This window comes from Falco biarmicus, chromosome 7 (assembly GCF_023638135.1).
Source record: "Falco biarmicus isolate bFalBia1 chromosome 7, bFalBia1.pri, whole genome shotgun sequence".
Classification (NCBI taxonomy): Eukaryota; Metazoa; Chordata; class Aves; order Falconiformes; family Falconidae; genus Falco; species Falco biarmicus.
The window spans coordinates 60,845,800-60,873,743 of NC_079294.1; the positions used below are offsets into that span (position 1 = coordinate 60,845,800).

The window sequence follows — 27,944 nt, forward strand, 5'->3', positions numbered from 1 at the left end:
CAGCTCCCTGCTCTGACTCAGAGCAGCACAGCACCTGCAGAGCAGTGTGCCAGCAGCTGCGCACCTCTGGGCATGGGGCTGCCAAGGAACAGCTGCCAGGCAGCATGGATGGTGTTTAGCAACAGTAGTGTGTGACACAGCTACAGACAAGGTACAGACAGGGGTAGCATTTACCACCAGGGTCTATTTCCTGGTAACTATTCTCTGTCAAGTGATTTTAGGTCAGACCTGCACAGCTTCTCGGATTCCACCAACAGGTAGAGGAGTAATTTCACACAAAGCCCCTGCAACAGAAAGACTTTGCACCTCCACCAGCAACACATGGGACAACCAAGAGGAGGCAAAGCACAACAGGGCGAGATTCAGAGCTTCCCTGAGTCATGAAGGGAGCAGGTTTGCTCTGCGGGAAGCACAAGTTCTTCAGCGACACCTCGTGTACCATGCAACTTCCCATTGTTCCCACTGACAGCGATGCCGCTGAAGAATCCCCTCTAGCCCGAGGAAGGGTACGCTTTTGCATACACAGTGAAGAAAATGGGACAGACTTGTTGCAAATCTAGTTTTGCAAAACAGGCCAGTGAACTTTTCCCTCCTTCATAGACAAGTATACTTCACACACACACACACACACACACACGCTCACACCCCACCCAGGACACAACGGTAGTTTCATGCATTATATTTGCTTGTTTACAGACCAGGAGAGGAACTCTCTGAAACAACCTGCTCTGAGCCACCTGCAGGCACATGCATTAAAACCAACTTACTTTAATATGTCCTCCAAATGTATCGAAGGAGAAAAACTGGCATTGATTTTGTCCATAACAGGAGTCTTCCATTTCTCCTTGAATAAGTATATTTCTAGTCAGAAGACCAACCTCTGCCCTCATATCGACACCATCTATGACTTCTCCAATGTGAAGATAAAGTGGGCTGCCTGTGAAAATCAGAGACCTTTTTAGTCAGGGTGAGCACAGCATCTTCATTATCACATTTTTCTAAGCAAGCGCACACCTTTCATTTAAGGCATCACCAAGCCTGGGGCCATGCCCAGTTGTTAGCATCTGGTCCCAGAGAAGACCAGCGCTTCCTCTGTCTTCTAAAAACAATTGCTGCCACTGCTGCCTCTGGTCAAACTTTCAAGTCCCAATATAATATTGGGGCTTTCAGCTCTCGTATGTGCCCATGTGTTTATGGGACAAAAACTAGCTAAAAAGACAAGTAGACGTAGAATGTAAAAGACAAGTCAATGTAAATATTTACCACAAAGGAGTAGCTCGATAAAAATATCTCATACCATCAATTTTCACTTGATTGCTTTTACATTCAGGGCAAGGAAGGAGATTAAACTCTTCAGCCTGGTGCATAGAGTAATCTGTGCTGGCAACGACGATCCGGTCGCCAGGTAACCAACTTGTAACCTCATCCACCAAATGAAGAATTATTCCTTTGGACACTTCCACTTTAAATCCATTATGAGGCACCCCTGGAAAATGAAGCAATCAACTATTTTGATAATTGTATGATATCTGTAAAAGAGCATACCAATTTAATTTTTATCTAGATGGCTCGGCGTGTGATAGAAGTGCTCTAGCTGTTAAATACGTCAGTGTCATCTCTTCATAGGCTACTAAAACGTGACTTTGTGGGAGCGTTGCTGTTAGCTGGGCCACCATCCACATGAGCAAGAGGCTGTGGCGTTATTACCGTTGTTGGGATTCACGGCAGCCAGAGAAGAGCAAAGCAACAGAAGAGAAGTGATTGTCAGGGAAGACTAAACCTTTTATCCATCCACTGAAGGCGGTCACAGTAAAGCGGGTGCCATCGTAGGTGAGGAAATCCCGCTGGGCTACGGCTAAGCCCGTCGTCCCGCTCCCGCGGTACTCCCGTCTGTCCTCCGCGGTGGCGAGCTGGTCCCCGCCCAGGATGCCCACCAGCGCCCAGGGCTGCCTGCAGGAGAGCGGGACGGAGCAGACGAGTGACCCCGCGGACCCGCCATCCCCCGGAGCTGGGGCGGGCAGGGAGCCCGGGGTTCCCCCCCCCCCACCCCCGCAGCCGCGGTCGCGCCCCTCGGGCGGGCCCAGCCGCGGGCAGCGGCGGCGCGGAGCTGTCCATGGTGGCCGGGCCGCCCCCCCGCCCGCCGCCCGCCTCACCTGTGGCCCAGGCGGGCGATGTGCCGGCTGCCCAGGCGGTCCCGCAGCAGCAGCCGCGTCGCCGGCGTGAGGCTGCGGGCGGCCGAGTCCCCCACGGCGGCCGCCACCCACGCTGCCGGGGGCCTGCAGGGCCAGGAAGGCGCGCAGCCGCCGGCACTCGCCGGGCCGCAGGTGGGTGTCGAAGCGCCCCGCCGCCAGCACCCGCGCCGTGCCGCCGTCCAGGACGCGGAGGTTGAGCCCGCGGCTGCCCCACCGCTTCTCGGAGGAGTAGGGGCCGTGGCGGAGCCCGCCGGGGTGCAGCGTTCTGTCCAGCAGGGTCCAGGAGCGGGGCCGCCGGCCGTGCAGCTCCAGGACGCCGCCGCGACCCACGCCCACGAACTTCTGCCCGAAGCCCTCCACGGCCGCCCCCTCGGCGGCTCGCCCGTACAGTGAGATGGTGGCCCGCGAGCCGTAGGGGCAGCGCTCCGAGCCGATGTGCAGCTCCCCGCCGTCGTGGATGAGGATGTAGCGGGCCCGCAGCGTGATGGGCGGCCCGTGGGGGCGGTCGGCGAACACCAGCCTCCCTGGTGGGCAAGGGGAGAGGAGCGGGGCTGGGGGCGCGCTCCGCCGGGGGCGGGAGGTGCCACCCGCCGGCAGGTCCAGCGCCCCCCCCACTCCCCCCCACCCCGGCCCCGCAGCGCCCGGGCTCCGGCAGCAGCCGGCAGGCCCGAGGGGGCGGGCAGCCCCGCTTACCTCCGTCGCGAATGACTAGAGAGTGGAAGGCGGCGGAGCTCTCGAGGCGCAGGGCCGCCCCCCGGCCCACCACGGCGGTGCGGCTGGTGTCGGAGCCGGGTCGCCACGGGGCGAGGTGCGGGTCGGCCTCCGGGCAGGGCCCTGCAAGAGACGGGCGGCGGCAGCGGCGGCGGCGGCGGCGGGGGGGCGGGAGGGGCGGGAGGGGGCGCGGTACCGACCTGATGCGCTGCCGCCGCTCGCTGCTCCCCGACGCGTCCCGCGGAGGCACCGGGACCGGCGCCGGGTCCGGCGCGAAGGGCAGCAGGAGCTGTGGCCCCCCGGGGGCTCCCCGCGGCCGGCGCTCCCGCAGCCGGTACCTGCCGCCCGCAACACGTGCGCGGAGCCGGCTCCTTCGCCGCGGCTTTGCACGGAGCCGGCGCACAGGCACATTTTCCTTTAGATGTGTTTCGGCGCTTCTTTTCCTTCTTATTTCCCCCCCCCCCCCCCCCTTCACTTAACGTAGTCAGCCCGAAAACAGAAATTCCTCCCCCCTTCCCAGCTCCATACAAGCCCGGACACGGCGAGGCAACCACAAACAACAGCAGTACGAACAGAGCCGGCGAGCCGAAAACCCCAGCGGCAGATGGACGAGAAGCACCGGCGGGTTCCCAACGCCGGCTGCAGACACCGCTTACTTACCCCGGCCGCGCCGAGCCGCAAACTTTGCGCACCGCCTCTCGGGACTGCCGGCCCGGGCTGCTGGGCACCCCGGCTGGGGCGGCAGGGCAGGGGCAGGCAGGCGCAGGCAGCTCCCGCTCCTCCGCTCCGGCTGCCTCCCCTCTGCCTCCCTATTTATATCCATCTCCCAACCGCTGGCGGTGCCCGCACTGTTTACAGCAGCGGAGCTGCTGGCTCCTCCCAGCCGGGGACGATCCCTCCAGCCTGGACGTATATCTGCGACGGCGCCCAGATGCCCGGGGCCGGGGCAGCCCCGCTACCCGCACGCAAAGCTCCGAGCGCCTAGGGGCTGCGGGCGCCCCGCAGGGCTCCCCGGGGAGCGGGGTGTCAGCCCGGGGGGGCTCTGTGCTGGCCCATCTGGGCTCCGAAGCCCCATGCAAAGCCTGCGGCTGGGGCACCAGCAGCCTCCCCCGGGAAGGGCAGGGGGGTGACCCGATGTGGTCACCGGGGCTTGGCTTGCCTTGGCCCTTCGTGGGAGGCAGCTGAGCCCTCGGGCACTTTCCCGTGGGGGTGTTTTGCCCCGTGCTTTCCCGCATCTGGCAGGTCTATGGAGAACACTGCAACCCGGCGGCTGCAAAAGTTCCCCTGACAGTGGGCCAGCGGAGAGATATCGGCCACTCTGCCTCCCATGACCAAATCAACCTGCAGTCAGAGCCTGCAGTGAAAGAGGAAAAGCCTTAGAAGGTGCTCTGACACGATACAGCCTCAAAAGAAGCCACGTACTTTTAGCCGTGTGGCCTGGGACTGTGTTCCCAGCTTTCACAGGTTCCTGTCTGGACTCCTGTCTCAGTGCATGCAGCACTGCCTAGGGAAGCACCATCACACACTGGCTTGTTTTCCATGAACCAGAACACCGTGTTATAGGCTCTAAAATGCAGCACAACTGAGCTTCATTTACACATACAGGCAGGTAACTGCTTACTGCGGCCCCCACCTTCTCCCTCTCAGAGTCTACACATTATCCCCTCTGCAGCACCCAACATCCAGAGAGGACAAGCCAAAAGCGGGCAGGCAACAGTGCCAACCACCGCTCCTGCCCAGGGCCAAAGCCAAAGAGGTGCAAAGCCACAGGTGCTGCCGATCTCAGAGACATTTGTGTACCATCATCTGGTCAAACTGTTCCAATCTGTCACCTCTGAAATTTATTCCAGTGCAGGATTTCTTCTGATGGAGGACACAAAGAGGCTATAGTCATGTTAATAAGGAGCAAGTGCTGTCAGACAAAATATGGGAACAGACTGGAAGCAGGGGGGTGGGTGAGGGGCACGGCCATGCCCCATGCTCCAGACAACAGCTCTGGAGAGGGAACCAGGCTCGCTTGTGTGAAACAAAACCCATCCGCTCTCTTACACCCCGTCCTGGGACCCAGAGAATTGCTGTATCTGAAGATAAACATCCAGCCTAGAGAAACAAATCCCAATATCATTCCTTCATTTCAATGCTCCATAAATACAGCGAAACATTAGAGCTGCCACCTTTGATACCAGCTGTTCATCTATCATTTAGTGCTGGCACTTCTATTCCTGTCTCAAATAGCTTTTGTCATTTTCCTTCCAAAAAAGCAGCATTAGTCAGCATTGTGCCTCCTTCTTATCTGAATATGACATATATGAATGCAGGTCATGGGAAAGCAGAGCTATTATCAAAGGTACAGGAAACTATGCTCAAATATTTTTTGGAGAAAGATTTATCTGCCGGTGGAAGTTTCAGGCAAGACAAGACAAATATGAGTATTTTGTCTTAAAACACACCCAATTCTCTGAATTCAGTGACTCCAGAAGTGCAGAATTTCAGGTAGAAGAGGACTCCAACCTTAATTCTAAACCTGCTGGGGCCCTAGAAATCTCATACATAATTTTTCAAAATATTTGCTTGGTGCAAAAGATTTTGTGGACCTACAATCTAAATAAAAGGTAACAACGATTAATCTAACATAGTAATAGTGGAAACGAATATAAAACAGGCTTTGGTTAGCGCTAAGCTTTGTGCAGGCCTCATGAAATGACCAGCAAAGCCAAAGCCACTCCAGTTTAGGTAGGGGTTTTCCTGAACAAGAACCCCAAATTTTTACAGCACAAACGCTGTTTAAATCCTTCAAAGCCATTTTCCCTCTGTAGCTTCAAAATCCACAGAAATAAACCAGCCCGATTCTTTTTCTGAAGGAATTACTTTCTGGTAAATGATTTCAGCACCATTTCCCCCTGCATTAAGTTTTTAGTGGCCTGAGGAAGAAAAGTTCAGTGTAAATGAGACTAGACACAGCATCCTGGCTTTCTAAAGATTCCTCTCTTTTTTAAGGAAAACACAGATGCGCCTATTGCTGCCTGCAGTTTGGTGCTCGGGAGCTAAACTGTTTTCCTTTCACTCTTTCCTAATTTCAAGACAATTTTGGTTTTGCAGCAGCAGCGGTGCAAAGCGCACACCCAGCGCTGTCACAGCACACAGCCCCGGGACCTTCCCCAGTGCCTTTATGCCTGCAAGCGGGCAATCACGAGGAACACTCCCTGCCTCAAGCATGCGGCCAGTGTAACTCCTCCTTGCAAAAACAAGCAACCCAAACCCTCCTCGGAGTGCTGCTGGTGGTTATAAAGGAAGTTTACCATTCTGACGAACAAAACCAGGCCATTTTCTGTAACGGGCTGCCAGGTATGGGGCAACCTCGACCACATGGTGCCTCGGCGTGTTGCCCCAACCGTGACGTTTTGCCTACAAATGCGACCATCACATTCAGTAACAAGTATCGATGGCTGGCGAGGTTCCGTTATAAGGCGATGGTGGAAAATAAAGCTGCGCTGGGTGAGTCAGCGGTGGGCGAGCTGCCTGGTAGGGCGCACCCCCCTTCTCACGGATACAGATCTCGCACACCAGCCAGAGAGGATGGCTTCTGCTGGGTAAGCACCTTTCCCGGGCATACTCCCTCACTGGGCGGTTTCCCGTTTCCTTCTTACTACTTCGGGAGAGGAAGGAGAAGCGGAGTCAGCATCCCCTGAGTGACACCCCATTCCCACGGGGCCGGGAACCGGAGGCACCGCTGGAAAACCGGGGCCAGCTCAGCCCGGGCTGCCCCCGAAGCCCCGCGTCCGCTCCGCCGCTCCTCGACGGGGGAAACGGGCAGCGCCCGGCGGGGCCCGCCCTGCCCCTGCGGCACCGCGGCCGGCCGGGCGGCGTCGCCCTTGCACAGCCGCTGCCTGCCCTGCCCGCCCTCCGCTGCCTGCCCTGCGCTGCCTGCCCCGCCTGCCTGCCCTGCGCTGCCCGCCCCGCCTGCCTGCCCTGCCCGCCCCGCCTGCCCGCCCTGCGCTGCCCGCCCTGCGCTGCCTGCCCCGCCTGCCCTGCCCTGCCCCGCCTGCCCTGCCCTGCCCGCCCCGCCTGCCCGCTGCCCGCTCCGCGGCGTCTGCCCCGCCTGCCCAGCCCGCCCACTGCCCTGCCTGCCCGCTCGCTGCCAGCCCCGCGCTGCCCTGCCTGCCCTGCCTGCCCGCGCCATCCGCCCCCTCTCCCCGATCTGGGCAAACCTGTCTGCACCTCCCAGAAACAGGGACCGCGAGCCATTAGCTCCTACATTATACTAATTAATAAATAAATTTTTTATACACCTATTTTTTTTTCCTCTTCCCAGCCGCAGATCTTGTATGATTTTTTGTTTGATTGATTTTTTTTGTTGTTGTTTTTCTTTAAAATTATTTTTTTCTTTTTCAGTACAGCGTAGCTCTGTTTCCACAGGCAACCCGCAGCTGGAAGCACGGGAGCAGGGCACAGCAGCTCCTGGTGGGACCTGGAAGCGCTGGCACGGCCAGGCCCTGGGGAGCTCGCATTAGAGCTGCGCTCAGGGGCTGCTGTGGACCCCGCAGCCCCACCGAGCCATGCACCACACTACCACAACGCTGCTTTTAGTGCCTGTATTGACCCCTACAGCCTGCCTCCTCACAGTGGCCCATGTGCAGCTGCTGCCCTCCGCACACCATACCAGCCTTTGTCTAGCATCTCCTCTTCTGCAGACAGCGACCGTGTTCCACCTGCCTCATCACAGACCCCCTGCTTAGGGCTAAGCACCCTGAGCCCCGGCTCTAGCTCAGCCTGAACGCTGAGTGCTGGCTCCTGGGGCGACACAGGGCCACCATGTACCGGATTGCACCCAGAGATGGCCGCCCCTAGCCTTGGCAGCACGGAACCTGGCCCCACAGCTCCACTCAGCCAGCACCACAAAGCATTTGAGATACCAACACCATACCTCCTCCTTACATACTTACCACTTAGTTCCTCTTCGGGCTTTAACAGTGTTGTCCTTGGTTTAAGTATTTGCTTCTTGAGCAGAGAGAAGGCCTTGGACTGCTGAACTTCAGACAAGACTCCCATATTCCTGAGAAGCCGAAGCACCCTGTGTAGCAAGAATGGCTTCACCTTGTGCTGGGCCACCTTGAGAGGACTGAGAGGAATTTTGGGCAGGTTGACTTCTTGATCACAGTTATAAAACCGAAAGAGGTTCCAGGCCAAGCTAGGTCCAAAGGTATCCACTAAAATATATCTGGAAAGTGTAAGGAGCATGTCGCAGGACAGCTGCTTTTCTTGTGGTTTCTGGCTCAGGTTCTGACTTAGCAAACTTCTCCTTCCCTGGTGACCCAGGAGAGAGCTGCTCCTGAACAGGCTGGAGGGTTTGTAAGAGCCCATGGTCCCGGAAAGGCTCTTCTTACTGTGCAACAACAGTCTTTCATAATCCGCATCCCACAAAGAACTGTTGGGATTCAGGCTATGTTCTGAAATAATCGTAAATACAGTAAAACCTATTAAACGGCAAAGAACCCCAGTGGGAACGTTTCTTTAAAACAACCGTAAATATATCTCTACATTTATCAGTGTTATAGCCCTGGATACAGTGCAGATTGCTACACCACTCTGACAAACAATGTTTTGACAGGCCAAATCAATAGATGTGCCATAGATAGGGTTTTAGGTACTATAACATAATAACTGTTATTTATAATTTTTTTATTTAAACTAATGTTACTGTAATGCTTATGAAAACTATCTTTGTCATTGGTACATATGCTCCAGAGTACACAGATTCCTAAAAAAAGACCCCAATCACCAAAAGAGTATGTACTATTCCATATAAATTTTCTGAAAAATGGTAAGAAAAATAACAATTCCTATTAAAGACTATAAAAGCCTTTTTCATACATGACCAGGAAAGGAAACTTATATACTTCTGCTGGGCCATTTGCATTTTGGGTACAGTCTCAGGCCCTAGTAGGTTTCCAGTAGATATAGGTTGGGTTTAAATGAAAGGCTCAGTTTCACTTTCTAGGTGATCTTCCTGGTCTCTGCCTGTTGATTAAAGCCATTAGCCTGGTGTAACAGGGTTTAGCTTCATCCTGCACACAAGCTAGTACCAGTATGGAAGAACTGGGACTCTCTGGTGCTTAAATTGGCTTCTCAGGTAGTGCCCCTACCCAGCTCTCCTTCACCTAGGCTGAGCCCAAAGGTTCAATTTACACTGAGAACTGATCAATAAAACAATTAAATGCAACATAAGTAGGCTGGGACTTGATGATAAGTAGGGCTGCAAACACACAATAAAGCTCTAATAATTAAAAGGGACAAAGAACCCAAAACTTAATTGCATCTTGCCAAAAGTGTTTAACATAGTGTTTTAACATAACGGCACCCTGCTAAAGGCTGGAGGTCACGTCCTGGGAGCCCTGGGATGTGCCTGCAGCCTTCCCTTTCATTTCTAAGCAGAGAACAAGATTTTTAAGAATGTTCTTCTGTTTCCTAGAGGTGGATCCCAGCCCAGCATGTTTGAGAAGCCTCAGCTATTTTTTTTTTTTCATTTGATTCAAGATTAAGGTTATCAACTTCAAGTACTTGTGACTTACAGTCCAGGGGATTGCTTGTATATTGTAATCCTATTAGTTTTCTATTATTATGTTGGAATTTTGCATACAAAGCCACACATGTACTGTAATTCATCCCTGAAATATAACATCGTATTACTCAAAACTGCAAAACTAGATGGCAGCGGGTAACTCGGGAACACGTTGTAGTGAAGGCAGTGTTTTGCATCTTTACTGTGTCTTTCATTCAGAGCAATCAATAGCCACTGCAAGAACCGTGTTCACAAGGCCCCTGAGAGATCCATGAGCCAGTGCACCCCCTTAGGGAGGGGCTGATGCAGAGGGGAGCAAATGGCTTGTGTGGGGTCCCTGGGGGGGAGAGGGACAGGGACCAGGCTCCAGGAGGACCCCAGCAACACGCAGAGGAGGGCTGCACACCCTGCTGCTGCTGGCCTGGGCCAGGGGGAAGGGGCTCAGGGCAGAGCATCCCTCCGTGCCCCTTATGGCACCTAGTGGCGCTGCTGTGGAGTGAGCGCAAATGGAAGCAATGCTACATCTAGGTCTGCAAGCTTTCTAGAATAAACCGTTGTGTAAAACGTCATTTAGAATAAGCAAAATGTTGGATCAATACCTTGTCTTCAAAGGCAGCCCATAAAAACTAAAAAAGGCCTGAGGAACTAAAGGATAAATTAAGAGCCGCTGCTTGCAGCCACCTCGGAAGCCACAGCAAAACCATGCCATCTGCTGCGCCTTGCAGCCAGACTGGAAGCCAGAGGCGCGTTCCCTTCGCTCCCTTCGCTGTTCCTGCAGACACAGTCGGGGGTGGCTGGAGCCACCTTCCTCCTCCTCCTCCTCCTCCTGCCCCGGGACGCCGCAGCCCGGCCCCCCACCTCGCCGAGGTACAAGTAGCAGCGGCCGGGGCTGAGGTTGGCCCCCGGCCCGGCACCGCCTTCCCCTCCCCCCCGCCGCCCCCCACTCGCGGGACACCGTCACCCTGTCGCCACTGACTGTAGTCGCTCGTCGCCGGCAGCCCGGGCCGGGCGCCCACCAGCACCAGCAGCAGCGGGAGCAGCCGGGCGGCGCTGGGGCTCCTCGGGGCGCCACCTGCAACACAGACGGGGGGTTTGCCCGGCTGAGCCCCCTCCCCGCCCCCCGCCCCCCCGCGCAGCGGCTCCTTACCCGGCTGCACCCGGCGAGGCGGCATCGCTCCCCCGGCCCCCGGCGCGGGCAGCCCCGGCCCCGCCAGCCCCGCTCCCCGGCCGCGCACAAGGGCCGGTTACGGGAGGCGCTGCCCCGCGGCACGGCGGGGTGCCCCGGGCCCGCCAGGCGGGCAGGGCGGAGCGGCACGGCCGGGGCCCAGCGCCCCCGGGGGCCGCAGGCGGGGGGAGCCGGGGCTGGGCCTTGGGGAGCACCGCGGGGGCCTGGAGCCCACAGCGCGCCTGGGTACCTGCTCGGGAGCCAGAAGCCAACTCACAACTAACGCGCTGAAGGCATAGGGGTCTGCGTGGTTGGTTTGTTTGTTTTGGGTTCTTTCGTTGGGTTTGGTTTTTGTTTGGTTTTCTTTTTTTTGTTTGTTTTTTTCTTTTTTTTTTTTTGGTAAGTACAGCAGGTATATCAAACTAACGTTTTTCCGCAAAATTACTTCGGTTACCGCAGGCACAAAGCTCTAAACCCTGTGTCAAAGCAGCACTGCTCCCTCTCCTGCTGTTAAGGACGCCTCTTGCAATTTTAACTATTGCAGCAAAGCTGTAAGACTCAAATATTGTACAGCTGAAACACCACCTCCCGCTTCAAATTTCACACGCCCATCTGGTCCAAGAATTACTGCCGGACTTTGAAAGTGATAAACACTACGCAGGTGGCTTCCGTGCTTGACCTCACTGCCAACAGCGGAGTGCCCACCACCAGAGCCACCCTGCCCTCCGCCAGTGCTGGCAGAACAGAGCAACCACATCTGCATCACAAGACATTTCAGAGCTAAAATGGCCAACGAATTCCACAAAGAAGGATCTAGAAAATTAAGTTGAATGGACTTAAACCACATCATTAATTGACATCACAAGGTTAGACCTAGGGAAGAAAACATTTTCCAAATGAGAACAATTTCAGGTTTACCGCTGAACAAAGAACCAGAGGAAGAAGGTACATTGATTCTCTACTTCTGTGTTTGGCATCACTTAGAAAAAGCAAGATGCAGATCTTATAAAAGAGGTGCACAATATGAAATGTAAACACAGGAAAGCTAAAGGGTCACCACCCACAGAAAAGCTCCCACAATTTACAAGAATTACATGGAAGAATGAGGAAGAAAATGTGGTAGAGGTGACACAGGTAACAGGCCTCCATGTGAATACAAGTTAAATTTATAACAGTTACATAAATTTAAAAAGGCTGCATAAACTCCTTCGAAAATGCTACCTTTTGAAGCTGTAACAAATACTTTGTTCTGGCTTTTTCAAAGCCCAAATACTAGACAGCTACTGACAAAAACAGATATGCCACATTGTAACCCTCCTGAATAAAGTCATATATGGCTGCCCTATACTAACAAAGTCAGTCATCCAGAAAAAACGGACAGAGCACCCACATCAAGAAAAAAACATTAGTGATCACTTACACCCTTGGAAGACCCATTGCAACATTTCTCCAGACACAGGCACCATCTTCACAGTGACACCTTGGTAGCTCTAAAATATGCATAACAAGTTCTTGTACAGGCCCACGTTACATGTTTAAATGAGAGAACATTAGCAGTTTGCTGGAGCAGACTGGTTTTCAGCCCAAAGTTTCTCCTTCATTACCTCACATCATCACCTTTCCCATCATTTAAAAATTCTGTTCTAACCTTTTCTCTTTAAAGAAATGGGGACCTGAAATCTACTATCTTTAATATAGTTTCGTGACTTGGCCACAGGCTTTTTCAGCTAGTAATTCTAACACTGACCAGCAGTAGCATTTTGAAATGCCTGAAATAGTGACGCAGGCAGGAATTTAGACAAATAAAAGATAGTAAGTTGAAATTCACATTCAGCAAGGATACTATGAACTTGGGCTGCATGTGCAGAGACCATGGGACACGTACAACAACACTGAATTCAAATTTGGGGCTTGCATTAACAGAGGAATACTGACAAAAAGCAAAGCAAACAGAAAGACAAGTCACGAGATGACTGCAGGAGTTAGAAAAGTAGCAATTGAAAAAAAAAAAAATCAATTTATAGGGAAAAGGGTTAAAAGTACCAGTAGAAGGGTAGCTACAAGATGTCACAAGGAAAAAACCAAAACCCAGCATTCTAGGCTGAAGTTTTCAGAGCAACACAAAGTTCAATGTGGGTATCAAAAAACAATGCCTAATTAAGTAAAAATTCCTCAAGTCACTAAAAGGACAGGCTGACACTTTCAAACGTTATCTCAACAACCTATACCATAGACATCAGCTTTGTTTCCACAGACCTAGTCTCAGGAAGAACACATACAGGCAATAGAAGAAAATCCACTGTGGACTTATGAAGGTGCAAAATAAATTTAAAAAGACACTTATCTGAACATTTATTTAAAATACAGGAAGGAAATGGCAAGCTTGAGATGAGTGGGCAAAACCTGCCAGTTTTGGCTGAAAAAGTTACCAAGAGAACAGCTGGGGCCCTGCTGTTTGGGACATTTAAAACTCACAACTGTATAACAGATGCACAGATCCAGATTCTAAGGATCCAGACAACATGGAACAGGATGGGTGTCCTCATTTCCCCCCACTCCAAGTGAAAACACCAGTTTTTCTCCTTTTACAGTAATGAGGCATAGTCAATAACCAAAAACAATAGACACTTGCAGTGCTGAAAACTGCAGGCCTGTTACAAGGACTCATGACAACTAAGTTCAAACATTTCTTCTAGGCAATGAATCATGATTTTACATTACTCAGAACCAGCTGAACACTATGTAAAAATAATCTCTTTACATTTGATTTACATACCAAGCTTCATGGAAATGTGGCTTTGTACTTTAGGACATTTTCCTTGAAGGGAAGGATTTAAATAATGAAATTCAAGTTACTCTATACAGCAATCTGTACTTTACACTTCCCTTGTATATGAAAATCATGCACCAAATAAGATTCAAAAATTCAGCAAGCTCTAATCCATGCATCCTTTATTCCATTACAATCACTGTGTTGCATTCTAGCAACAGGACACAAACTGCAATCAATCGCAATCAATTTATACAACAATCTGAGGCTTACAGTACATTTAAGGCCTTTAAATTTGGAAAAATTAGACCTATGCTAGTAGTGTAACAATTTTTAAGTGTCTTGCATTTCTGATGCATAATCTGTGCGATTCCAGTGTCAAAGAATCAAATTACTTCTAAACTAAAAAGATCAGCTCAATGAAAATTTAGTTACATAAATTCATCAAAACATAAATGTGTAAATTTTCTTTTTGTCCTGGAAACTTTATAAAACTTTAATAGCAAAATAATATAGGGATAAAAACATATTTTAACAAAATGTATTCAATCATATACAAACCAGAATTTTGCAGTTTATTGTAACTAGACTTAAATTAAAACTACCAATTAACAATCTATGCACAATGTAAATTCAAATATGTACAGTACTTTTAAAAAGTCTACAGGAATGCTTTACAGAAGGAAATGTCTGTTATGGCTATTATTCAGACCATCTGAATATTAAAATGAGTTTTCTAGTAGTAAATTTACACATTTATTTTTAAACAAAGCAATTTTGTCCCTAGTTCCTTTAAGAATATTCCAGTTATGTTTGTACAGGTAATGGAGAGGTCATTACAGAGTTTAGCCCCATATAGTAGTTTATTTTCAGGAAAAAGTATATTTAAATAATTTACTCGGGAAGATCAGTAAGTTAACAAAAGAACACTAGAAGGGAGGAGAGGGGGAACTTCATCACAATAACTTTCCAGTTACAATACCACAGCTAGAAACTTTACAGAGTAAGCACTCCCTTAGATTGAACCCATGACTGATAGTTCAGAACAAGCTGTAGCTCATAACAGACGTGTTCTCCACACTGAGAACACTGGGGGAAAAAAACAAACCAGTCTTCGTACGACAGAATCATAAACAATCTGAAGTGAGACAGAGAAAACTGATCTTCGATTATTATAGCACTAGGTAAAAAGTGTCCCCGTAAGCAGCTAGTATTCCCACTTCCTTCAGGGCAACAAAGCTAAAAATTGTCGGTATTACAGTAGTTGACCGTATTTGTGTGCATTAGTAGAGTAATTTCCAGATATAAAAGACAAATTTCATCAGATGTTTGATTAGAACACCCTAAAGACAGGGTATTTCTTCATAGTATAAAGCTATTACAGCTATCCAGTTAAAGCATGTGCAAAACCAGGTAATTTCTTCCGTTCACAGTAACTGAGGTAAAATCAGGTAGGCTTCTTCAGGAGTTGGGAAGTTCATGAGATATGAACTGTTTTAGTCTCTCTAAGTACTGTGCATAAAGCTCTATGTCATTATGCCCAGCCCCTTCCACCCAGAGGGGCTCTACCGCTCGTGGACATCGCTCGTACATGGCCAGGCCGTGAGAGAAATCAATTACCTCATCTTCGGTACCATGGATTACCAACACGGGAGAGGTTACTTTAGATATCTTGTCAATGCTGGGGGATGAAAAAGAAAAACATAGCTCAGTTTGGGGCTTTAATTTTCATACCATTAAAGAAAACAAGCTTAATTATCGACACACAGTCCAGTTACCACCGCATCTTTTTAAATAGCTGCGAAACATTGGAATTGTGCCCAGTAATACGGAACAAGGCTCACTCCCAAAACACACGTGTAAACAGGAGCCTGCACTGCCACTACCATCATCCCACCAGTTCTGACGACAAGAAGATTGAATAGGCAGCATCCAAATAAAGTTTGGCAAAAAGAAAACAAAAATCCCCAAACAACAAGTCTATCACAAAACCCACTGAGAAGCAATTAAGATTCTACGGGACATGCTGCCAGTGCAGACTCCTCACATCACACATTATCACCTTCCAATTTAATAGATTAGGAGCTAATTAGCTACATTCTAGTCATAAGACTTCATTAAAAAAGCTTCAGCTTATGAGGTTTGAACCTGTCTTTGAACCCCCAAATTAGGCAGATTCAGCTAAAGAAAAACAATCTGTTCTTTGTCCTGATTGTTTTAGTTCAAATGAGGAAAGAGAAAACTGGGGGGAGAAGAACGTAACACAAGGATATTTAACTGCACATCAAAAGAAACTCACACAGGATTTTACTTCACATAATCAACTTCTTCGCCAGCTCTGACTGCAGAGGGGCCTTAAATAAACTTTTTTTCCTTTTGTTCCAACTACACTCAGCAGACCAATGTAGCTGGTGACTGCCTCTCACGGGAAAATGGGTTCAGAGGAATGGGAAGAGTGACATGGCACCTTCACACCTGAGAGTTCAGCCCTGAAAACCCTAGTTACGAAGTAGACTGGTAGCACATGAACTTCAAAGTGATAACCAGCAGTTTTCTCTGCCTGCCCTCATGCAGGCACCAGCTTCTACTTCCAGCCATTTCATGTTGGCAGTCACCAATAATTCCAGATCAGTATATAGACACCAAGTGCTAATGAACTCTCAGCTTCCTACCAGCTCCACTTACATCAAGAAATGGAGGAATTGGCTCAGGACATTGTGCAGAGTATGGGATGAAGTGGGTGGAAACATGAGTATCAGTAATATTTCATTCAACAGAAGGACAAGACTATTTCTTTATGCTACCTAATAAAAGGTGTTTGGATTTTCCTGCTCCTGAAGAACATGAAAGCATGCAATTTTGGTAAGACTAGAGATTTTACAAAGTGATCGAGACTTCTTAAAATGATTAAAAAATACAGATGCCAAGATACACTGACTTAACAGGTTTAAAGCTGCTTTATGAAAATATAAAGTTAATTAAAATTTAAGATGCAGACTGAAACACTAAACTTCATGCATATAAATCTCAGCATTTAGTATTCTGCAGTCATTGGTATTCCAGTAAACAGCTAAGTCTAAACACATTTCAGTCTCAATACCTCCCCCAAAAAACAAGCTTCATGTAATTTAAAGAGGAAAAGTATTATTTAAAATTAAAATGCAGCCCATTTCACTTTTTCTGTCTGGAATGAGCTGTGTGCAACTATACCGAATACAGAAAAATATCTCAAGTTGAAAGACATCAGAATAACGCACATTTTTTTCTGTAATTTCCACACCCAAATTAATATCATAGCCAAATGTAAATACTTTATAATCAACATGCTACATAAACTGAAGTCTTAAGCCCATGAAGGGTCTGTCCCTGAGTTCCACAATGTTACAGACATGTCAGCTACGTACAGCTGCGGAGATGTTTATACATAATTTTAGCGGCTAGTTACTAAACTCCCATTTAGCGTAGGAAACCCCTTTCACTTCAGTCCTCAGATAATGAAACTTTTTTCCACGTATATTCACAGACCATTAAGCTAGATAATGTTTGTATTTTGCAGAAAATTGGAAAGTGTCCCACTGCCAACTCAGCGACTCATAAGGCAGTATTTGAACTGCACATTAGACTTAGTATTCTTAGCCATACCGCTCTGAGCTAGAAAAATCTACAGAGACCAAATTCTCATGGAGTCCCAACATAAAATGCACATAATAGTAATTCACTGTAGGTGCACACAGAACTATTTTGTTTCCCACTGTGAAGACAGACAGTTGAGCTGCACACATTCGTAACAGTGCACTGCTGTTTATTTTCACTGCTTACAGTACAAGTGAAGTCAGGCTGACAGCAATGAACAGCTCAGTAGGGTAAGAACAAAATACTCATGTGCTACAGTACATCTGTTGTCACTGTTCCCCCCTCCCACTTTTTCTTTTTAAAACTGTTATTTGATACGACTTATATCAGCTAATCACTGTTACTTTTGTAATCAGAGCTATTCTTAAGGCTCTGTTTTTTCCCCTCTTGCAGAAGCATTTGTAAATAATGGTTTTCAAGTTTGAGGGTGATGAGTCTGAGTACGACTGTTTCAAATTCTGACTGCACTTTCAACAATTTAATTAATTAATAATGTGTTTGGAAGAATTCTAAACATGGGGACTGGACACAGATACTGTGAAAGTCACTGTAACTCAGTCACTATTACTTTTAGCTTTTTGGCATACAGATTTGTATCTAGGGCCTCCCCCACCTTCTAATTTTAATCTGTTGTAACCAAAATAAAATCAACATAACAAATGCTATGAAAATTCCCAACCACACTTATGGCAAACGTGACCTTCTGAAGCCAAGCCAAGCTTTGCACAGGAATTCAGTGAATCTGTTCTGTCTTCTCCCTTCCACAGACCACTTAGCTTCTTATCTGTGCCTCCCCTCACCATCCCTCAGGTCTATATACACTGCCCTATGGAGACTGGCTTCCCCTCTTCTCATACTCTCCCATAATTTAAACTGGGTCAAATGAGAAGTTTTAAAAGACTCCTAAAACATCTGCTATTCCCAGGACCCCTACTACTCCCAAATATCTGGATACTCTCACCTAGGTCTGTTGCAATTGCTTGCCAAATGAAGCACTAGGCTATAAAGGCAACTGTTTTACCTTGAAACCAGTTGCATATAGCTTTCTGTATGTAAAATATTCTACAGTTTCTTAAAGCAAGCTCAAAGTCTTCCAAATGAGGGACAGTAACTTACATTGTTTTGTTCACAGACATTAGGATCTTACCAAGATTTTTATTTGTTCTTCCCTAATGGAGAACATGTATCTTTAGTGGTTTTATATGGACACCATACCAAAGATGTAGTGTTTTTACTTACAAGGACCAAAGGCAAAGAAAAATGAAATGCGTTTCCTTGAGATTATACGTGAAATTCAGAACCAAGCTGAGAAGTGAACCACGGCAGTCTAACACTGTAGCCTCTGACCCTCTCTTGTCTTCTCACTTTAAAAGCAGCACCTATACCTTTTTCTCTGCTGATCTGGTAAAATTACAGTGATATTTTAATAAGCAGCTTGAAATCAGCACATCCATTTCATGATACCACATTGCCTCCTAAATCAAAGGTTGACTGAAATGTTAAAAGCGTATAATTACTGTTTTGTTAGTCACTAGTCTGAAGGACTTATATAGCGTATTATCAGCTGTTAAGCTACTACACCAAACTTGACAGCATAAGAATTCTGATATTAACAACCCATAACACAAAACTCAGAAAAAATTAGTTGTGGACACTTAGACTTATGTTCATTGAGCTGACTATCGTGTCAGTTTGAGACTGACAGCCTCTTTCTTATACGGGATTCTCTGCTTGGATTCAGAAGGTGTGCTATCTGAGCTTTAAAATGCAGGTGAGAATTCAACAAAGTTCCCCGAAAAGTTAAGAGAACTAGTCCCTTTTAAACACATAAATAGCATGTTGAGTATGTAACAACCCTCTTTGCAGCGTTTTTACATACCTTGGAAAAGCATCAAAGCAATAGGTTTTCCTAGTGTCAGGAAAAGCTACCCGTAATCCAGACATCAAGGGAGAATGAAGGATTACTGCTGCACACTCGTACCGAGACGCCAGGTCTACTGTAGGGACAGTACCGATACTCTGACCATACAGAATAATGTTCTCAGGACTAACACCATACCTGTAGAGAAAAGAAACATCCCTTTAATAAAACCAACCAAACAAAACCACAACCCAACACATTTCACACCACAAAAGCAAAAAAACAAACAAACTAAAGGAGAGGGAAATAAAACCAAAAGCATCCCTCCTACCCATTGGAGGCATCTATTTACTATCTATTTATAATTTACAAGTCTAAACTTTAAAGCAGACCAGTAAAGTAAATAATCAAAATATTACCCAGCCTGAAGAGAGCTATCCTCAAAGACGCAACCTCAGTTTGTTAATCTTCACCATCTTCACGAACACCTCTTATCTTTCACTCCACAGCACAGCAAGTCATAAATTAGACTCCTCGCCTCTCTAGAGTCACTCTCAGGAATTTCAATTAGATACTCCGGAGGCTAACAATCTGTCCACTACTAAACAAGACAGGTACTCCTCTGCCCACCTTTAATCCCACATAACTTGAACAGAAAGACCAAACTGCCTTATTAGCATAGCTAAAGACAACAAAGAGGATAAATATTTGAAAGGATAGTTCTGTCCATTTTTCCATTTCTGATCAGTATAAATTATTCCTCATTTTTCTTTTCCAGTTTAAAATATTTCAAGCTTAATTTTTAACCATAAAGACACATCATTCCATAAAACTCAGGGTTTGTTGGAAGTCCTGACTGCTCTCCAGTATGCCCATCCATAAGACTGTCCTAGCTTGTGTGCTGTTTCACAGCTGCAAAAAAAGTTGAAGATGACGCTAATTAATTTTTCACTTAAAGTATGGAAAAATATAAAGGGATTTGGAAGAAGCACGGGAGGAGGCGACAGTGGCTAGGAAGAAGTGAAAAGCGCAATAGTATTTGGTCACCACAACTTGTTAGGAAAGCTGAAATCAAAGCTGTTACATAGTAATTTTCTGGGTAAATATTTTATAATTGAGTATAACTCCACTTCCTATAGTAAGCTGTATAAAGAATAATCAAGTGCACAAGAGAAGACATTTCTAGTAGAAAATTTGTGCAGAACATGTCTTTTTGCCAGTCTACACTGTCTACAGTCCTGCTGTCACTGCTATGACAATGAAAATCAAAACCTACAGTTTAGGCTATATTCAATGTACACCCAGGCGGTTTCACCTTCCTTGCCAAGCTGATAGCAAGGCGTATGGCAGGCCTGGACAGTACTTGACGATCAAGCAGCTAAATGATTGGGTTTGTGCCAAAGAGAGAAAACTACAATGGAAGAATCATCAATTAATAATTAAAATTACAATGTAAGAATAATCCAGTACTAATCACCCAACTACAGGCTGTCAGGATTGCCAGTTCTTACAATGAAATAACATCAGACTGGACTGTAGCTTCTGAGAAGCTGAAGTCTTCTTAATATTTCTCTGCTGCTGAGCATAAGGGTGCTTTTGGCATCTACTGTAATATGAATAAGCAACTGTATAAAAATATCTCCCTGGAGTAAAATTTTATCCTCCTGGTAACCAAGCAGCAGCTCACGTTGGTGGTCTATCACCACAGCCATGGCCTCATGTTTTTAAAGAGATGTTGTGAAGCTTTTGGGGATTTTTTTTCTCCCTTACTGTTAGAAATAGTCCAGCACACAGCAGAGCCTAGTTGATTTTGGTATGCGTGTTAACGAGATCTGGGAGCAATGTCTTGTCCTCACAGACTTCATTTCAGCTGCTGGGTGGGGAGGGCTGGAATATGTACCTTTGAAGGCGGAACATGCATCCAACCTGCTGATCTACCAGCTGTTGCACCGTATTAAAGATGGGCAGAAATGCATGACCACCAGGGAATACAAGGAAATGGGACTGGAACAAGATCCTCTAAGTGGCACTTAAACAGGAATGGAAGGATATTAATGCTGGTAGGTTTTGCAATACCATCCTGAACTCCAGTATCAAGATAAATATCAAGTCCCCTTTCCAAAAGGTTTACTATCTAAAGAGAATATGAAAACAGATGTTTGAATGAGAATCACAGGATTACAAGGCAGCATGGGATAGCAAGATAATTCCTTCAACACAGACAATTGCCTTAGAATGGCAATTTTCTTCAACATTGATCTGCTTTGGATTCACATCTCTTGATGTTGTTTCTGAAAACAGCTCACGTTGTAAGCTCACATTGCTGCTGCACAGCAAGAAAAAAATCTGGAAACAAAACATCTCAATTTCATAGCATGCCAGTTAAAGTCAGATAGAATCTGTAGCATCATTAAAAAAAACAGAGATCTCTAAATTTTAAGTAGTCCTTCACCACTGAATAAATGCTACAAGTATTCAGTACCTAACTCCACAGAAAGGCAACGTGACAATTTTGACAAAAAAGAAATCACAGAAGGGTATTAGGAACCTGACTTAGTGCACTTGTAGCCTGCCATGAGGTCAAATGTCTTTTCTACTTCGTATTCCTGCTGACTGACAACTAAAAGAATCTCTGGGACTGTTTTAGTTAGGGACAGTCCAACTTTCCAAGACGTAAATCTGTTACAGTAACTCTTCTCCTTTGAAGCCCTTTACCATAAGGCCATCAATCAGACAGTGAGACATCAAGCTTACCGCAAACATCAGCAGAAACAGCTATGTGTAAAATGTATTTATTGCAAGGCCAAAGGACATATGACAACTCATAAGCAAGGGCCATGAATAATTGACATGCACAAGCTTCTTGGAGCTGAAGGCCAGAGACTGGCTCTGTGATACTCTGCGTCTTTGCAAATGCTGGTGACTCAGCAAGCACTGTTCAACTGAGGTACAAAATGACCTGGGGATTTTATTTTTAAAATACAGTATCCTTTATGCAAAGGGACTGGGTCCCTTCCCCACTCTGCAAAATCCCTTGTGGTATCTGATTCTTGTGCAACAGGAACAGAGATACAGAAAGTGAAATGGGAAAAGAGCAGATACGGATAGGTGGCAATGAAAGAGAAACTAAGGGACATATTAAAAAGGAAAGAAGGTGATAGAAAAAGGCAAAAGACATTGTGAGCAAAGAGGAATACTGTTACAATCTGCTCTCCCTATTAAGGAAGAAAGTCATTCCACCAGCTAAACAGCAGCTCCTAAAAATATCTTCCTTGAAACACACAAGCTTTGGTCTCTGTGGCAACAGAGCTCCATCCGACAGAGCGGAGACCCAAGTGAAATTTCTGGGTGTGCTCCTGCACTTCTCCTATGGAGTCTATCACAAGAGTTCAAAACTAGCAAGGCAACACTGCAGCGGGGAAACCAGCCTTCACCAAAAGCAAAGTAGGAGGCAATTCGAACAGTTACCGTGGGCATATGTGAAATGCTGATTTGACAAGGGGTGGGGGGGAGGGGGAGAATTAGGGGGAAAAAGGCAGGTATGCTTCCCCCCCCCCCCCAAGGGAAGTCAATTATTGAGAAGTGCAAAGCTACTGCCGTTTAAAATGATGCAAGAATTTCTGCTCCCCCTTACCCACAAACGCTTACCAGGTGGCAAAAGCCTCCAGTCTAGTCAATAACCCACGGGTAGATGATGTGGATTACATTTCTTAGGGGTGCTGAAAAAACCAGCTATCCTCACAAGCACTATGGCTATCTGCACCTACAACTTCTCAGTTCAGGCCAGGCCTAGCTAAGGCACCCCCACGCTCCAGTTAATAGTAACACAGGATTTCCCCCCGCCACCCCCTGTGTTACTGCCTCAAGTTATACAAACCAGGCTTACCAGCAATTCTGGTCTCCTCGCGCTAGCATGAACTATGTGCACAGAAGCTGGCTATTAAGAATCCACACCCCAGACTCTTCTACTTACTCCTGCACGGAGTAATAAGAGAACTCAGTGGGACAGAGCAGTTTATGGATATTGCTGACACCGAGTACAGCAGGGGAGGATGGGACACAATTACTTCAGTTCTGTCTGCTTAGCTGTATGGTTGTGGCTTGGGCCACGTCCCTCCTCAGTTGCCCCATACAACACAGAAGATGGTATCAATCACCTTCGTAAAGCACTTAAAGCTTTCTGGTTGACAGCACTATGTACAAACTATGTATTATCATGAAGCATCTTTAATTATGAGCATAAGATACAGATTCCCTCCCCCTCCCCTCCAGGGCTTCAGCTTTGAGTGATACAGACAGAAAGTTTACCATTCTATTTTTACTCTCTCCTTACTCAGTTGAAAGCACTAGTGGAATGTTGCTTCAGGGACTACAGACGTGTCACACAGCTGAAGCCCTGCAATGTTCATGGCCAAAGTTACAGCATCTGTGCCAATCCTCAAAGGTGCTAAATACATATTCATTAATGAGGCCAGTTCTTTTTTCAGGCTTACTTAATCAGTGAAGTTAACCACACCTAGTATTTTCAGGTTTGAAGTTTTCTCATATTTGCTGTCCCAATATACCTTACCTAAACTGGAACGCATATAGAACAGCATGGATATAGCAGCAGCAACAAATAAAGTTTTCAAAACCTGTCACAGTAACTATCTAGGCAGAGCATTTGGACTATTCTTAATGCCTTTGAGACCTACTGGTTTAACTGGTACTAAACTAAGGCAGCTACTGGTGGTCAAGTTCTTCCTTACAGCACACTACATAAAGGTAAGAGGCCAGGAAAACAACATAACTAGCTTGTGCATTCTTGCAGGGAAAGAGTTTGAAACTAGGCACTCTCCCCTAAAGGGAAACAACAATGAAGTAATTCATTTTCAAGACAAAGAAAATCCAGCATACATCAGGAACAACACACACCATGCCACATCTGGAGGAAATACTGATTTTTAGGGTATTCTTACTAGAACATACATGTCCTCAAGTTATAATAAGAACTTCATAGGCTATCATTCAAGTCTGTTTCTTCCTGTTTATACAAATCCATTTGTCACATTCCCTTTCCAAAATTATCTCTAAACGTTGTAATCCAGAGAAATTTAGGTTGCTTGTTGAGAAACATAGATAGGCTTTTTTTCTATAGCATCATTATATACTTCCACAACATATGCATCAACATTTTCAGAAATAAATGGCTATTTAATCTAATATGAATCTAAAAATCTGATTTTGGGGGTAGAAAACCAAAAATCCTCAATTTGGTAAAAATCCCAGATGCAGATTGTGTACCTTGAACAAGAGCTTATGTTGTAAGACGTTTATGTTAGAAAACCTTAACAAGAAAAGTTCAGTCAATACAAATTATTACAAGTAATTTATAGTATCAGAAGAAAACACTGAACCTAATGTTGTGCTTCAGCAAGTACCACTCCAGCATGTTGGCCAAAATACCACAGAAATTACAGCAGATTTTCAGCCTAAATGCCAACACTAAATTGAGAGCAAGGCATTAGATTAAGGATTTTTGGTGTTAACCATAACAACAACTGTCAAATGAGAAAAATCAGAATTACTTCAAGATTCACAGGAAACCCTGGCACACAGCAAGAGCGTGTGTGCCAGTTTCTCACTCCAGTTTCCTTGAATTCACACAAATACAGGTCTAAAATTCTTCACTGTTTTACTGAGCAAAATAGACACTGATTCTTTAAATCATGTGATGTCTCCTTCCCATCCAAGCCTACAAGTAGTATGTGATTCAAGTTCAGGTAGAGCAGACTCCCTTTGACTTCACATTTGCATTGTAGCAAGAACCAAACAGTTTGCATAGTATTTTGGCTTATGAAGCCACAAAAAAGATAATTTTTTTGGCATATATCCCAGCACACTGTCACAGGAGCAGACAAGTAATTCCACAAATGTGTTCGCACTCAAAATAACTTCAATGGCTGCCAGAGAAATTTAATCAAGGAATCCGCCACAGTTTCACATCTTTATTATTTTACTGCCACACCAGGCAGTCATTTTGTTACGGTATGGAGAAATCCCAGTGCTAATCAATACAGGGTAACTAACACTGGAGTTACAGAACCGAAGGCTCTTGAAAATGTCCTCTTAAAGGCTGTTTTGGAAGTTCATCATTTGCAAATATTACACTACTACAGGCTTTCTGGACTACGTGACTGTAGTGCTAATCCAGCGATATACCAGCTCTTTTCATATAAATAAATGGATTACGTGGAAGCAACTTCTAGGCACTTCTTAGGATGACGATTTGCACTGCAGTAACTTAATTATACCAAAGCACGAATCACTACAACCGCTCCCTGATTACTGCCTTGTGATAATCAGCGATCTGTTATCAAATATTGATAACTGTGCTCAAAGTTCAACCAAGTCCTAACAAGGGTATTAACTATCACCGGTGAGCTCAAACAACCATGACAAAGGCGGGCGATCTACCCACTGCTGTGTAGTGAAGCCGCTGCAAGTTTCCCTGAACCACCAGGGTAGGTAAAGGAAGGCTATTCCATAGCATTCGCTGGTACAAATTGTAATGTGATTACATTTTAAATTCACTGAATTATACTAATCTACACGAGTAGTTTTGGGGTGAAGGTTGGGTGGTTTGTTTTCCGGGGTTTTTTTTGGTTTGTTTGGGGGTTTTTTTCGTTAATAAAATCTAAATAATACTAGTTCCTCTAAGATATTGCTCCTTTTTCAAATACAACCTTAAGTTACCTTGTGTTCATCTGCCTTGAACATAGGCTCCTGAAGATGTCATATTTCAAAATGAGAAACACCTTCCTGAACCAAAGTAAATCTGCTCGGCAAAACCAAGCACTCAAACAGTGAACCTATTCCGCCTGTTTTCCCCCCCCCCCCCCAGCTTGACCACCACAAGCAGGTTCCTTCTCCCCCTTCAACTCCCACTTTGTCGGAGTGAAATTCGTGCCACACCACGGCAGCAATTCCACTTGCTTGCCTTGCACCACATATTTTTTAGCCAACTTAGCACCACGCTACCGCCAGCCCAGCTGTGCCACTGTTAAGTAACCAGGCAGGCAGCGGGTCCAGCCTGCGGTCCGTCTTCTGTTACTCATAAATCAGGCTCTGTCCTCACAACCGTTTATATTAATGACCTCACAGCAGAGACAGTTTGACAACTGCAATCAGACTGTGTCCATCCATTCTGATTTTTCAAGCATTTTCCAGAAATAAGAGTCAAAAGAGAAGTGAAAGAAAGAGCATTAAAAAAAAAAAAAAAAAAAAAAGGTAGTATGCATCATCAGTCAGGAAAGAAAACTTCTGCAAACTTGCACTCTGGAAGAAATCTCTTCCAAGCTAGCTGAAGAGTGGCAAAATGCTGAGATACAAAAGCCAGAATGGGCAGAAAATATGCAATCTGTGCTTGTAGAGCAGATTTTTTTTTTTTTTTAAATTTAAGGAGCTACAAAGTAAACATTCCTTTGTTTTCTCTTGTACTGAGAACTCAACTGTATTTATAACGTGACTTTTCACCACCACAATAACCCAGAATACTCAATTTTGGTGTTTGGTTTATGTTAGGTTGCTCATTTGTCTACCACATGAACTAGCAGTTGTATGTATAAACAACAAACAGATTTGGAACAGTTGCTTCTGCCTGACTGAGGGTTTTGTTTTTTTCCCTGGATAGCAGGGAATGAGCAAACAGTTTTCATTAAATGTGCATCGAAATTTAAGCAGGAATTTGTGCCATGGGCATGCTGATAGAAGACAACAACATAACTCTGCCTCTACAATCATTAACTCTTTCGTATTGAGCGCAAGTTAGCAAGAAGGCCACTAACAAGCAAAACCAGACTCCTGCAGGACATCCAACAAAACCAGTACTGGTGGCTGAGAATTCTGTTTGAACTCCAAACTTTTATCATTCCGCTATTTTATGGCAACAGGTGAATAACACTCCAATACTCAAGTCTGCATTCAGGCAACGAGAGGGAGCACTTTCCTAAATGAATGCTTAAATAAACCCCCCTAGATGTTGGGGGTTTTATCTTATTTCCCTGATCACAGGAGCAAGTGCAATCAGAAACCACTGTAAATTGAAATACAAGAGGCTAGTAACAGTGGAAATAGGACTTAGACATATGAATATATTAAAGTGTAATTCCCACCCACCCCGAGCTCTCTTTGCTTCAGCAGCCTCAGAAATCAACTGGAGTTCTGAATCTCTGTCACAAGGTTATGGTTTTGAAGATACACACATCACCTCTACTCTTCAGTTTCCTGCATCTCCCAGAGTGCCTTCCTAGAGCAATCTTGATTTACACCATTTAGTCCCAAGGCACAATGGGTACATGGTATACTAAAATGATCTCTCACTCCAGCTATTTTAAAACTAGAGCACTGGAGTTAACTTTAACAAGGTATTTTGCATTTAATTAAGAAGCTCTGTAGCAAATAAACATGGGATACAGAAGTCTTAAGCTTTATTTATCAAAGACAGGAAACCTTTACTGTCCACTAAGAACTATCTTCATGACCACAGCATCAATAATTCACAAAAACTCAGTCAGCTACATTCTATTATATACTCTTTACCGTAACCAGTGTACAAAATCTATATGGCCAGTCTCTGAGCTACATTCAAATAACCTGAGACAGCAGAGAAAATTCTGCTACTTTCACAGAGCAGCTCAGTCTATAGTATCTTCTGGAGCGAGAAATTCATTATCTTCACTCCCAGCTTCTATCTCATCTCTGTCCTGCTGTGGTATTTTTCTTTCAGTTGCACACATCATACTCTGTGTTTTATAACACAGCAGAGCTAAGACAGATGAGCATGCTCCTCACAACATGCAACAACATGGTATTAAAACTCCAACAATCCTTTTACTGTTGCAAAAAGCCTGCGTTTTCCACTTTGGATATCCTACACTCAAAAGCTGAAAAAGTGAGGTAAACTGCTCCCTAAAACTGTACTCCTATGAGGGTTTTTATGAAGAAAGATTTGATGATATCCATGTACCTAAACAGTATCTTTTAATATAAAGACTTCAGTTAAAACAAGTATG

The 27,944-nt window shown here is 46.0% G+C and overlaps 3 protein-coding genes across 5 annotated transcripts in view; all 3 read right to left on the reverse strand.

Annotated features, from left to right (window-relative positions):
• LOC130152994 (cell surface hyaluronidase-like) overlaps nucleotides 1-3,726 on the reverse strand; it is a 50,189-nt gene extending 46,463 nt beyond the window's left edge. Inside the window, 7 exon segments of the mRNA XM_056347384.1 lie at nucleotides 768-937; nucleotides 1,298-1,486; nucleotides 1,781-1,950; nucleotides 2,154-2,260; nucleotides 2,262-2,716; nucleotides 2,886-3,377; nucleotides 3,564-3,726. Coding sequence (XP_056203359.1) covers nucleotides 768-937; nucleotides 1,298-1,486; nucleotides 1,781-1,950; nucleotides 2,154-2,260; nucleotides 2,262-2,716; nucleotides 2,886-3,377; nucleotides 3,564-3,726 — 1,746 coding nt within the window.
• Nucleotides 1-3,790, reverse strand: part of CEMIP (cell migration inducing hyaluronidase 1) — a 114,079-nt gene extending 110,289 nt beyond the window's left edge. For 2 of the 3 annotated variants that reach the window (XM_056345720.1, XM_056345719.1), the window contains exon 1: nucleotides 3,564-3,788. The gene's annotated coding sequence lies outside the window, so the exon portion shown is untranslated. Of the gene's footprint in view, nucleotides 1-3,563 lie in introns of all 3 variants that reach the window. The other variant, XM_056345721.1, reaches the window with a different exon arrangement.
• Nucleotides 3,791-13,562: 9,772 nt separating this feature from the next.
• The window catches only part of ABHD17C (abhydrolase domain containing 17C, depalmitoylase), a 30,557-nt gene continuing 16,175 nt past the window's right edge, over nucleotides 13,563-27,944 (reverse strand). The window contains exons 2-3 of the mRNA XM_056346881.1: nucleotides 18,910-19,089; nucleotides 13,563-15,078 (exon numbers count right to left, since the gene is read on the reverse strand). Coding sequence (XP_056202856.1) covers nucleotides 14,859-15,078; nucleotides 18,910-19,089 — 400 coding nt within the window. The 3' untranslated portion in view covers nucleotides 13,563-14,858. The remainder of the gene's footprint in view (nucleotides 15,079-18,909; nucleotides 19,090-27,944) is intronic.